General features: G+C 33.1%; 1 protein-coding gene across 3 annotated transcripts; it reads right to left on the bottom strand.

Annotated features, from left to right (window-relative positions):
• LOC141819086 (ATP-dependent (S)-NAD(P)H-hydrate dehydratase) lies at positions 1-12,617 on the bottom strand. 3 transcript variants are annotated; one of them, XR_012601035.1, is made up of 13 exons: positions 12,504-12,617; positions 12,062-12,326; positions 2,929-3,005; positions 2,704-2,813; positions 2,513-2,627; positions 1,942-2,004; positions 1,684-1,847; positions 1,550-1,611; positions 1,390-1,456; positions 899-964; positions 661-789; positions 316-580; positions 1-235 (listed from the first exon to the last, which is right to left on the bottom strand). XR_012601035.1 is itself a non-coding variant. In XM_074706456.1 (12 exons), exons 2-12 carry the CDS (start codon positions 12,297-12,299, stop codon positions 553-555), a joined length of 1,119 nt encoding a protein of 372 aa, XP_074562557.1. In that variant the 5' UTR covers positions 12,300-12,329; positions 12,504-12,617; the 3' UTR covers positions 270-552. The 3 variants fall into 3 exon arrangements, 2 of the variants coding, with proteins under 2 accessions (XP_074562557.1, XP_074562556.1); XM_074706456.1 differs by lacking the exon at positions 1-235 and having other exon boundaries at positions 270-580; positions 12,062-12,329; XM_074706455.1 differs by lacking the exon at positions 1-235 and having other exon boundaries at positions 270-580.
• Between the last annotated feature and the right edge of the window lie 717 nt (positions 12,618-13,334).

The following is a 13,334-nucleotide window of genomic DNA, read 5'->3' as shown; positions in this document are numbered from 1 at the left end:
GTGGAGAATGCTCAGTTGAAAGAAAGTCAAGCAGACAAGACCCAGCATATTTCCCTAAGTGGCGGTTCGTCGAGCAAGAAGAAATGATCTTGGCTCTTAAAGGATGAACCAACCAACTTAACAACTAGAAGGCTTGGGAAAGGGAACTCCATACTTAGAATAATAATTCCTCCTTTTTGAGGACTGCTTCAGGAAAGCCTCTGATTTTGGCTGAGTACAAGGAGTGAAGCTGTTCCTATTGTGAGTAGAGATGCAACTGTTTAGAGAAGTTCAAGTAATCTACTGTTAGGGTTTGTATGAAGGTTTCCAACCTACCGTCGTTTTTATTGACTGGAACAGTACAGTCGAGAGTAGATCAGAGTGGGAATGGGATGCTCCCATATCAGTTTTAAAGTGAATTTTCCAGCAAGTGGCACAACATTCTTGCTATCAGCACATACAAAGTCATCTGTTTATTTACTCGTTGTAATGTTGGTTTGCCGGAGATGCTTGATGACCGCAAGTGTAGAGTAACTATTTCATCGGATACATTGCAAAACAATGGATGCAGCCCTAATCAGCAGGGCAGATTTCTTCCAAACTGCAAAATGGATGAAAAGCTGAAATTTGAAGATCCATTTGCAGTGAGTGAGAGAAACAACTCTATGGGCACAGCAGTACCTTTTACCCAGGTACTCAATAATGTCTGTCGTAAGCATTGCTCGTTTCTTATCCTGGAATGCAAATGCAGCAGCTCTTCTAAGAAGTGCGGAACCCGCTATGCATCCGAGGACCATTGGATTTGACAAACTAGAAAATTAAATCGGAGTTAAAATAGTGGACTGGACCAACAAGGATTAGAAGAAAAGTTTACCAGCATAATAATTATGATAGTCATCAACAGACCAGAGTGACAAACCTCTTTCCAATGGTCCCATTTGCTATCAACAGATGATGGCGTGCCCATGACGAAAACACAGCAACACTGTTATCATGGAAATAATTCAAAATTGATTTGTAATAGAAGATTTGTTGATGCAACTGTTTTATGGAGGCAATGCGTGAAAATATGGGGCTTTGATATCCTTCTTAGGAGAACTTCCACCAATATTGAGACTGAAACTATAATGTAGTATGCTTTCTAAGACAAGAAGCCTGAGCCTAAACTAGATTACTGTTGATGCTTTGCAAACAAACATCTAGGTAGCAAGTTCACTATTCCTTACATGATGTTTTGAAGAATACATTTAGCTTTTCTTGAGAGGAAATTTAAAAAACAACAAATCAAGGAAATTTTGCAGCCTAAAATTGTTTAACACAAGAAAATGTAACTAAATGCAAACAGGACAAAGTAATTTCCAAAACATTAACAAGCATATAGATTTACTGTCCAACTGTATTAACACAAACCTGCCAGAAAGTATGTCACCTTGACCACCGCATCGCCGAGGTGAGCCAAAGGTGCTCACACAATGGACTGTAAGGTACAAATCATCAGAAACAACCGACCATAGTAAGTTTAAGTTGCTTAATTGAAGATTATTTAAAGATAAAAGAGTTGAGCTACGACCTGCTTCACCATCACTAATAAAATCAGATTTTCCTTTACGCAGAATGGTTACACCACCAATCCTGGATGAAAAACAATGCTTGTTAACAAAGCCTCGATAAACTAAGAAGGGAGAAAATCTAAAAGCCAATTACTTTGTGGAAAGCAACTGTAGTTGGTAACTTCCATCTTTTTCATTTACTTCACAGCCCAAAGCTTTCTCAACAAGCCGCTTGTACTCATTAATATTTGGTGTTAGGACAGCTAACGAGTTTCCACTAACAAGATCAAGGTTGTTAGTGATGAGAAAGAGGCCATCCTGCAAAGTATACAATGGTATCCCTATAAATCAACTCATGTTACAAGGAAACAGTTGATAAGGTGCATATGTTATCATTTGGAAGTGCACTCACCCCATCAATGACTATTGGAATGCTTGCTTGCCTTGCATGCTTCACAATGTCTTTCACGCAGTCCTTATCAAAATTGAACAAGCTTCATTTGAGCAAAAGAAGATCACAAGGTCTAATTGTCTGTTAGATTCATGATACTTGTCTATGACAAAATAAACGCATGCATAAAATTACCATATGCCAATTTAAAAGTGTTAAACTTAATGAAATAGACAACTTAAATTAAATCAGAGGTGTCTTATGTAAATACATCAATTATATCTTTTATTGTAATTACGAGGTAAGAAAATGATGAAGAACCAAAAGAGAACTATCCAGAAAGGAGTGTTCTTCAATCTCAGGTATATCTTACAAGGAATGGATCTAGGCATTTAAAAATGAATGTTCCTAATTTTTTTAGACTTGATCAATGAAGGTATCAATGTTGTAGTTGGAGTGTGGTGTGCATGAAGAGCCCAAACATCAAAGTTAGTAAAAATTTATCCAACAAAAAGGAATATTTTTAGCAAAAATAAAATAAACAACATTATACCCAATAGCTGATGTTGTAGTTCTCAAGTTATTAGTATACCATTAAAAATGGATCTCTTCCTAAGCCTGGACCAACAACAATGCAGTCAAACCTTTCCATCCACTTCCCAACTTCAGAAAGAACCTTAGCAGAAACAGATGCTTTTTCGTCGTCCCTAAGAACAATGCCAATATGATCAAACACAAACAATGAGGGTGGTGCAAAAGTGGCTTTGTTAAATAAAGGATTACCTTACACTGTAAGATTCTTCTAAAACTGGGTGTACAATCAACTCAGGGCTATAGCTTTTTATCACCGTTGCTGCATCTTTTGTACAGAAAATATGTGATAAATCTGCCCCCTAAATAATATATGATAACCAATTATTGTTGAGTTGATTGCTAAATCCGAACTGAGCCATAAGAAATTTCACACAATGAGCATAGGTAGAAAATTATAAGAATAGTGATACTAACAATCTTAAGAGCTGAAATAGCAGCAAAATATGGTGCACCAGTGTACTCACGGCACCCACCAATTACAGCAATCTTCCCTGAAAAGGAAAAGAAATATACAACTAAAGAAAGAAAGGCCTGCTAATATTGAACATGAATTTTTATTTCCCTGGAAAAGATTGATGAAGCATCTTATTTTCTACATTGATTACTGTTTTTCTTGGGAAAATTGTATCAATATAATGTATATATTGGCAGGAAGCAAGAATTTTCAATATATCTTTTATGTGGATTTGTTCGAACTTAGATATTAAATTTTAAGTTTAAGTAGATAAATAAAAACCAATGAGATATGACACATTGGAATACAGACAATATATGTGAAAACATATCAGCATATGATCAATTGGTAGATTTTTTAAGTCTTCTTAAATCCAGAAGGATTGAGTTTAGTTATTTCAATGCAGGTTCTAACATAGTTGTCTTTATTTCATTCATAGTTAAGCAGCCAGCCCTTCCCATCTGAAGTTAGTTTCTAGGGACAAAACATGGATTTAGAATTGTTTTCACGATTTAGGAAATTGTCAAGAAGCATACCTTGTCATTTACCTAATTTAATCAGAGTGGCCTTTTTCTCAGTTTTCCTCTATATTGCTTCAATTCACTTTCACATAAAATGAAGCTTAAATATGAGCTTAAAAAATATAAAAAAGTTAAAAATTCTTTTTAATTTATGTTTTTCTCTTTTTTATCTTAGACAAATGCATTTTTTTTAAAAAAAAATTCTTCCCTCTCTCCTTCCAGATGACGAGTTATCTATAACTGAAAGTTTTAAGTATTTAGAATCATTTTTACAAAATAATGGAGGAATTGAGAGAAATGTCTTCCCTAGAATACAAACAAAATTGTTGAAATAAAAGAGAGTGTCAAGTGTTCTTTGTGATTGTAAAGTATCTCTAAAACTTAAAAGGAAATTTTACAAAATGACAATTAGACGCGTTATATTATATGGAGCTGAATGTTGGGTTATAATTCAAACACACGAGCAGAAAATAAGTCGCATACATGAGGATGTTAAGGTGAATGTGCAAACATACGAGAATGAACAGGATAAGAAATGAGAATATTAGAGAGAAAGTCGAGATTTGCACCTATTGAAGAAAAATTCCAAGAGACACATTTAAGATGATACAAATATATACTTAAACGACCAATAAATATTCTAATTAGGCGATGTGAAATTACAACAAATACGCACATTAAATGTGGCAGAGGAAGACCCAAGAAGACTTGGTTAGTAATGATAAAACAAGATAAAATTTATTTAAATATAGATAATGATATAGTAGGGGATAGAACCTAATGACGTAAAAGGATCAATATAGTTGACCCCACCTAGTAGAATAAGACTTAATTGTTGCTGTTGTTGTTCCCTCTTTCCTTTTGTTATAGGAATTAATTAAAAAAGAAAATATTTCTCTTATAATTTTTTTCATTGCCTTTCTTCTTTCTCTAGTTGTTTCCTTCCTATGTAGGAAAGGAGGTATAAAGAAAATACTTCCCCATAAGAGTTAAGAAAGAGACTTCTGGTTGGCTGCCCATTGTTGGGTTTGGAAGAGAGGGGCAACATAAGCTATTTGGGAGACTTCTTTTCCAAACCTAGGTAACAAACTTAGTTCTTTCTCCTTTTTTCTTTAATTTTTGGAGCCAAGTAGGATCCTTGAGATTTACCTTGTCATATTGAGTTTTTTTGTAGTTAATCTTTATGATTTTGGATGTTTTAGGGATTGTTTGTTGATGAGGGCGAGGTGATGAAAATTCCAATAACCCTTTGCGAATCGGGAAGCTTAATTTCCCTTCTGATAAGCCTTTTGTTGGTTCATCTTATTGTTGGTTGGTTCTAGAATCTTGTAGTGTTATTAATTGTTTTTGTAGGCTTTTATAATGATCCTTTGTGTATAAAATCTCGAGTCTCATCTTGGGAAGGTTAGTTAAGTGGCTTAAATCTTGTGATTCACTGAAAATCAAAGTGTGATAAGTGTGTTTTGATGCCGCAATTAAAGTTAAATTGACTTAGAATCATGTTTTCTTTCTAGGATGATGTGCTTTTTTGTAGCTTTATTCCTTAGAGTGTGTAGGTTCCGTGGCTGCTTCTTGATTTGTTAAAGTGGTGCTACATTGAAATCGGTAAGTCTGGTCTTGAACTCTTTTGATCATGGTTGGTGTTACATGAATCACTATAGAAACTGTATTTATAATGAAATGTAAATACTGTTCTAACTTTAGAAGAGGACTGAATGATATTTTTAAAGCTTTTGAAGGTTAAAACAAATGGAGAATAAACAGAGGACATCAAGTGGAATAATAAATTGGCTGACCGCTTTTTAACACTAAAAGATTGAGTTACATGTGTGAGGTTGCTGTAAGCACGATTTCCTAATTTTTAAATGGGCTACAAATGGCATCCCCAAACTAGTAATGGTCTCAATTAAAGGATAAGCCGAGATATCATGTGCTCCTATATTAAAATTTATCTTCCTAGTTTAAGCTAAAATTAAGGGATTATGGGAATTATGGTAGGAGAAAGTTATAATTAAAAATGTTAGACCCTTTATGCTCCACCATTTTGATACTAAATTCTTAAGTTGGTTTACCCACCAAAGTAATCCTGACAACATATTCAAAATTTCCTGTTCTCTTGGGATATTTTAAAGCACCATATGATATTTTTCATAATACATTAGCTAATGCATAGAACCAAATAGGCAATGATTTAGGCTAGCCTCTTCCTGTTGAATGAAGATGGATAAGATGTATGCAATGTTGTTAGATATATGATTGCCTTATAGATAAAAACACTTACCATCATTTGTGGTTCGAAAAGCTCTAGCTCATGCTAATAATACTCTTTACTATATTGTTATTGGAACTCCATCTCTGCACTTCACGTATAAGGGCATTTATATGGGAGTTTGGCCTATATTAAAATATGGATAAAAATCAAAAGAGCGTCTTTTTTATTAGAATCGTATAAAGAACGCCCCTTTTCATTTATTATCAAAATAATGTCCCATCCCGCCTCAACATATTTTTGTTTCCGAAAATACCCTTGTGTTTCAACGTTGTAGTAGCAACTACGGGATCATAGTTATTACAACATGGACACTTCAACTCTAATCAACACTATTAATACTATGTTGTAGCAGCTACAATTTATAACTACTACAATATAGACGTTTCATAGTCAACATTGATCAACATTATGTTATAGCAGCTACAATTTGTAACTGCTACAATATAAACAGTTTATTTTTTATCAACATTGGTCAGTTGTAACAGCTATGATATCATAGCTGCTACATAACTACTACAACTGTGTAGTCGTAGCAGTTATGGAATCATAGCTGCTACAACTGTGTAGTTGTAGCAGCTGCTACAACATCACTGAACATAAAGATATTTTCGAAAATAAAAATATACTGAAACGGGATGGAACGTTGTTTGATAATAAATGAAAAAGGAGTGTCCCTTTTGACTTTTGCCCTTAGAATATTACTATGAGAGTGTCCCTGCGCTAATGTATTAGTGTAGTATATGGAGGCAACAAACAATTTTATTTATGGTTTCATTTCTATAGTACTTAATTCTAATATCGATGTTAAACTTGATGTTAGCTTTACTATATTTTTTATGGCAATAGAACATGAATTTTAAGTTTGAAATTGTGAATTAGTAGGGTGTTAATTGGCCAAAAAAAATAAGCAATTTAGTGATGACGAAAATTAAAAGATAAAGGAAGCCAATCTCTCCATTCATTTATGTATAGATTATCTTTGGCCCACTGGGACAGCTTATCACCATTCATTTATGCAGCTAATTTTCATTATTGATAACTTTTATTTCTATGGTGCAATTTATATGGTGAGTGGTATATAAGATGGCAATTGAACTTGAATTCATATTCAGTCGTAGTGGTTGAGTCTTGGAAGTGTAGACTGGTATACTTGTAAAATATAGAGATTTTATCCAAACTATTTTTGAAAGGTAGGTAATGATGGAAAATAAAATCTCACAGAGAGAAAAAATATAAAAAAGGAAAGGTTTATTAAGTCAAAAGGTTAACATGCAAAGGAGAGTTTATAGCTCTTTTTTATAGAACAATTAAAGGGCCTAGTTTTGTCAGCTAATTTCCCTAAAGATAAAATCTAACTTACCCAAGAAAATATAACTAATTTGTAATAACTTAAAACATTTAGAAATTTAAAACTTGGTACTAAAACTTAACCTAAAACTAAGCCCCAAGTTTTAAACCACATAAGGTAGATTTAAATGTATAGAAATTGTCACATTGCTTAAGGGTGATATTTTTCCTTTGTGGGAAGTCCGACTTGCGACATCATAATTTAAATGATAGAAGAACATGTTAATTTAAATTTTAAAAGTTTTATATCTTAAATTTTGTATTTTTTATTTTCTTAAATTTTTGTGATTAATTGATCTTGTTTATTGGCATACGATGAGGGGCGTCTCTAAGCGATAGGACTTAAGAGTTAACATAGATTGTTTTAAACTTTTTAAGTAGTGTTGAAGTTGTACAATGACTAATTTCTCTATTAGGTAATGAGTAAAAGATGATTGCCTTGCAGTTGTGGATGAGCATGTGGCTATGCAGTAGTTGCTGAAGAGCTTGAGCATGGGAGGCAGAGATATACTCCAATGCTAGCTCACACTCCTTTGTTGATACTCAATCCCACACTAAATGTGGTGAGAGAAGCCAATTCAAGATTCAGCCTACTGCTAATTTTTATTAGTGTAGTTGCCCTGACCAGTTATATTCAACCAAGGTGTTTTGATGTGATGTGTTTGACAAATGATTTAAATTAGATCTGCCCGTATTACTGATGTGTGCATGAAGTTGTATAGGGACTTGGTAGGATGCACACGTGTAACTCATGATGCATGACTTGACACAACCAAGTGTGACTCAATGAGATTGAGTTGTGTTGCTCAATGACTTGGAGGTCCACTGAAAATCGAAGAATGATGGCATGAGACATACGAGGCACCGAAGGGCGAAGAGCATTGGAAGAGGTGTATTATGTATGTGAATGACAAAAGGATGACACATGGAATGAGCTAGGGCCTAGCAGAGATGACCTTGTGGGCAAAGTAAAGATGCAATAGGCAAAAACTTTGGGTTCATAGATTGTAACTTGGACAATGACTCGACTATAGTTTGATCATAGTCAATGGTCCAATTAACTAAAGGTTATCTCAATCAATTAGTGTCTTGAGTCGATAAAGGAGTTAACTCAGGGTCTGCTCGCGCATAAAATGTTTCTATTTGGAGTGGAGTTGACTTGGCATTTAATTGACCATAGTTGAATCCACTGGACAACTGATTAAACCTCTAACAAAAGTGAGGACAAAACTGTTGATCAAGCAGCAGAAAGTTGCAATTGTCATATGGCTTACACAATAAAGTAGTTCAGTCGATTGGAATCAGAGAATTTATTGAAGGATACATTAACAGTCACAACTGTCTACTGGAATCAAGTTGAGTCAACTAAGAAATCCATTAGACAGAAGACTTAACACTATAGCGAAAATAGTTGAGTGGAAAAGATTGAGTCAACAAGAGTGTTGTAGAATAACAAATTGAAGCTTGTTTAAAGGCAACTTGGAGGCTATAAATAAAGGACCAAGGGGATCTTGTCAAGACTGACAAAATTATGCAAAATTCCAACATTTTTATGCTCTCATTGTTGTATTTCTTTAGTATTGTTAGTTGTCATACAAACTTGTATTGCTTTCCTTATTGCAAAAGCACTTCTTGAAGAGGTTTCACTGCCTTAGAGAAGGAGAAATGCCTCAAAGAAAGAGAAAGTTAGTGGGATTCAAGATTGACTCATCTTAAGTGTCATTGGTTGTGTAGCAAGAATCGGGGTTCCAAACTACGTAAAATCCCTTGTGTTAACGCTTGTATTGTTTGTTTTGTATTTCTGATGCAATTAATTAACCTTGTTATGTATCAGCAAGAAAAAAATAATCTAATTTTGAGGTCAAAAGCTATTAACCCTCTTTTAGTTATCTGATACATTATCTAAAACGATCCTAACAATTCTAAGGCCAAAAAATGTAAGAGAAGAGTAAAGATATCCAAGCTCGCTAGATTAGCTAAGAACCAATTTACTCCACATGTCGCTTATCAGTAGTATTGATCCTTGGAAGATGTGAAACCAGCTAGAGAATTGGGGTGTACTTTCGAGTACTTCACTTTTTAGGATAATGAGAAGGCATAGCTTCATATTATTTCAAAGAGATCCCTAATGTGGTGGAAAGTATAGACACTAGTATTTGTGTTGCCCTTATATAGTGAAGTAGGTTTAAAGAACCTTAGAAACGAACTTTTAACCTGAAGTCCTCCCAGCATAGTAGGCAAGAATGTGATACAAACCTTATGATATATTATGATGTTATAATTTAAATCCTTAATGATTTAGATACCAACTAGGATCTAAATTGGGTCATATTATGAACTTATGATCTGATCATATGCTTGCTTACTATAATTTATATATAGGATTTTGGTTCCAATAATATTTTACTAGACAAAATATATTTATACTCAATTAAACATTTTAAAAATGTCAGTCTACTGTAGCAAATTTTTTATGTCATATCATTTGAGAAAGTTTTCAATTATATAATATAACTAAGTAGAAATATTCATTTTAATTGTTGTCATTATTATCTATCTTATAATAAGCATTCATCTTCATAAAACACTGAAGAATTATTTTGTATTGTATTTTTCATACATTTACTATAACATTAATTTTATTTATAGTTCATGATATTACAATGACAGAGTTTAAAATATTCATATTAATATTATATATTGAAAGTTAATAAATATGATAAATTATAAATATCAAAATATAGTTCTAATATATTATAATTAATTGTAGGATCTCAGGAGTCTACAATCAAAAGCTAAGGACCTCTTTTCAGTCGTAGGTAGCATCTCAATCCTAAAGCCTTGCTTCATACCTTAGAGAACTAAAAGGTGAGAGCCCCCATGTATTTTGTTGGGAAAAATTTTTGAAAGCATTTTTTTTCTTAGAAATTAGCTTTTAAAATTTGAAAAGAGAAATAAAATAAATAACTAATGATTTTTGACATATTTGAAGTTATTAGAGGTAAATGGTGTGATAATTTTCATATTTATTTTTCTTTTCAAATATTTATTTTATCAAACTTTTCAAATGTTCAATGATTTATTTTATTTTTTAAAAGTAGCAAACTAAAAGCACTTTGTTCATGGGTATGCACCCTATAGACTGATGAGGGTTATGAAGCTACCTAACTGTTGATGGAGCTGCTAATTTTTCATTCCAAGTCCCAATTTTATCTGATCTAACATACCAGATTTGGATTCTTAGCCAAGTAAGTCCAAGTCTTCAAATCCATAAGTTATAGTGTACAAGATTAGTTATAGTTGATTTCATGATCAAAGGCAAATTAAATCTTTTTAGGGGAAATCAGTATATCTTATCTTAGATTGTTAGGTCTGTAACAAGATAACGGAGAGATTTTTATCTAAAACACAGTAAAAGATATTATGAAACAATTTGATTAATTAAAAATAGAAAAGTCAAAAGTGGCTTCAACATGTGTACATTTCAACTATGAGTTATTATTGCTTTGTTTCTTACAGTTGAGTTCGCTTTTATTATTTCCTCAAGTCTCTCAAGTATCATGGAATCAGTTCCCTTTGCAGTCATCTCTTTTGTATTTGATAAATCTATTTCCTTATTTTGCAAATGTATAAAACACTAATTCAATATGCAAGAGATAAGCCTACTGTTGTTTCAGGTTTACTGTGTACTCCATGTCCTTTTTTTTCAAAGCAATAAAAACAGTTTCTTGGTTACCACTAATTAGTTAACTCCGGTTGATTACTTTACAACAACATATATCTCATTAAGAACTATTATTTTATAATATAGAAACATTTTCCATTATATCCATCAATGCTAACAAAATGAGCACAATATTAATAAGGATATATTTATTACACTTTTAAGAAAGTTAATACATTTAAAAACATAACCATTATCCTGTGGCAAATTTATTTTTGAAATTAGCATGTATTTGCTAGTTTCAACTAGAAGTGTGGAGAGAACTTTCCATGCAATAAAAATAATAAATAGTCATTTATGTAACACAATGGAGGAGGGGGAAGGCAAGTGAATGAATCATTATTTGCTCACTTGTATTGAGTAAGACAAAGTTGAACACTAAAGCAATCATGATACATTTTCAAAATAGAACCACTATCAAATTTATATCAATAAAATTTTATCTTTTATATTTTGATTAATAATTCTCTTGTTATAGTTGTGCTAATAATTGAACCATTTTATTTTGTGCAGAATTGTTTTTTTCTTTTAATATTTTTTAAGGAGACAAGTCAAAAGATGATTTTATGGTCTCTCTCTCCCCTTGAACTTTCCTTCTTTTCTACATATTCATACTTACAATTTACCACCTAAGAATAAAAACTTTAGTGCTTTACCCAGAAGAAAATTCTAGTTCTGCCATGGGGTAATATGTTGACTTTGACAGAAAGATACAAATCTATACTTTAAGATACAACCAACGATAATGTTTTAATGGCAGTGAATGAAAAGGCGCCTTATTGCAGTTCCTAGAAACTTTAAACAACACTTCTAATTTTGTGAGGGTAAAAGAGAAAGACAAAACAAAATTAGTCTTCAAAAAAAGGCCAACTCCTCTTTAAATAGGAGGAAGACTTGATCAAAACCCTAAAGTGGTAAGATTTAACTAGGTAACACTTGGACCTACACAGAAATCGATCAGTCTCAGCCTGATAAGCATGCCAAATCTCCTCAACCACGACTCAATCTAAAAAAAAAAATCTAGAGTAAATCAAAGATAAATTCCAATGAAGTCAGTTAACACTTATCGATCAAAATTAATGATAATATAATATAAACATTAAAAAAATCCATTAAGTGTCAGGAAAACCAAACTGCAAAACAGACCACAAATGCTCACCTCCATTGAATCATGTCAAGCAATCAAAACTAAACTATCACACAAACTGGGCAAGCATGAAAGAATTTACCTGCTTGACCTTTATAACGAATTGGGTCTAGCGCTGGCGTTATCATCTGAATAATTTTCTCAGCATCAGCCTCCACCGCCGGCACAGCAGCACTTTGCGTTCCTTGCATCCTCTGTGAATGGGAGCGGCAAGAAAATCCGTCCAAGCACTTTATCAAGAAGAGATTCCGCCTCAGTACAGCTGCCGATGCCAACATGCAATTCTCTGGGTGACACGAGAACGGAATCGAACCACTCATGCCATGCCTCAATCACGCATCAAGCATCTGCTGCCCAAACCCCAAACCAAAATCAATCGAACAAATAAAAACAACAGCAATAACAAAAGTAATCCGAACAGGAATAACCAGAGGGAAATTAAGCGGAGAAAACCCTAGAAAATAAATATTCAAGCACTAAACGAAAGTGAAACTGAAAGCATTCATGAGATCGTCCACGCTTACCTCAGTTTCGATTCGAGCTTGTGCGCACTCGAAATTTGTTCCTTCGACTCCAAGGGATGCAATGCAAGAGAGAAGACGATGGGAAGCGGCGGCGAAGAACGGAACGGCTACGCGAGGAAGGACCGCGAGCACGTGCTCATGCACCTTTCTCGGTTGGAAATTATCAGATCGCACCTCCACTTTCTACTTATTCAAAATTATTCAGGCCTTGCCCCTCCTTTTCTTCAAATAATTTAAATGGAATAGTTGATATTTTATTAATTTATTTTAAGATGAATTTAAATGGATCGATACATAGGTTGGCACGTCACGGATTTAGATTGATCCACAGATTGAGAAATTTTTTTTTTAATTTAAAATTAAATTAGAAAATTCAATGAACGGACTTATCTAAATCACAATTCAAAGATTAAAAATTTTAATTTATCAATTTAAACGGTAATTTAAATTTATAATTTTTAATATTTTTTATATATTTTTTATTTTTTTGATAGATCTGTGGGTTGTCCCACCTAACTCGCAATTCGTTTTAGGTTTGATTAGATTGAAGATTTTTCAATCCGTTAAGTTCTTGGGTCGGTCCATTTCACCTCGTCATACACGATGAATTTTTTATGAGTTGAATCATTCCGCTATGGATTAATCTATTTGACAGCTAGCTCTATGGGAGATAAAGATGATTGATGATTTTCATATCAAAATTTGAATTTCATATTGGATATTTTTGAGCCTTATAAATTATATGGAGATCAAAATTAAATTATTTTAGATAAATATAAATTGTATTGAATTTTTTCCCTATCAAATCACTCCAACATAATCATCTTGAAA

This window comes from Curcuma longa, unplaced genomic scaffold, assembly GCF_044706935.1.
Source record: "Curcuma longa cultivar G26 ecotype Majalengka, Jawa Barat unplaced genomic scaffold, ITB_CL_G26_1.1 contig_27710, whole genome shotgun sequence".
Lineage (NCBI taxonomy): Eukaryota > Viridiplantae > Streptophyta > Magnoliopsida > Zingiberales > Zingiberaceae > Curcuma > Curcuma longa.
This window is presented reverse-complemented; position numbering and strand designations above follow the sequence as displayed.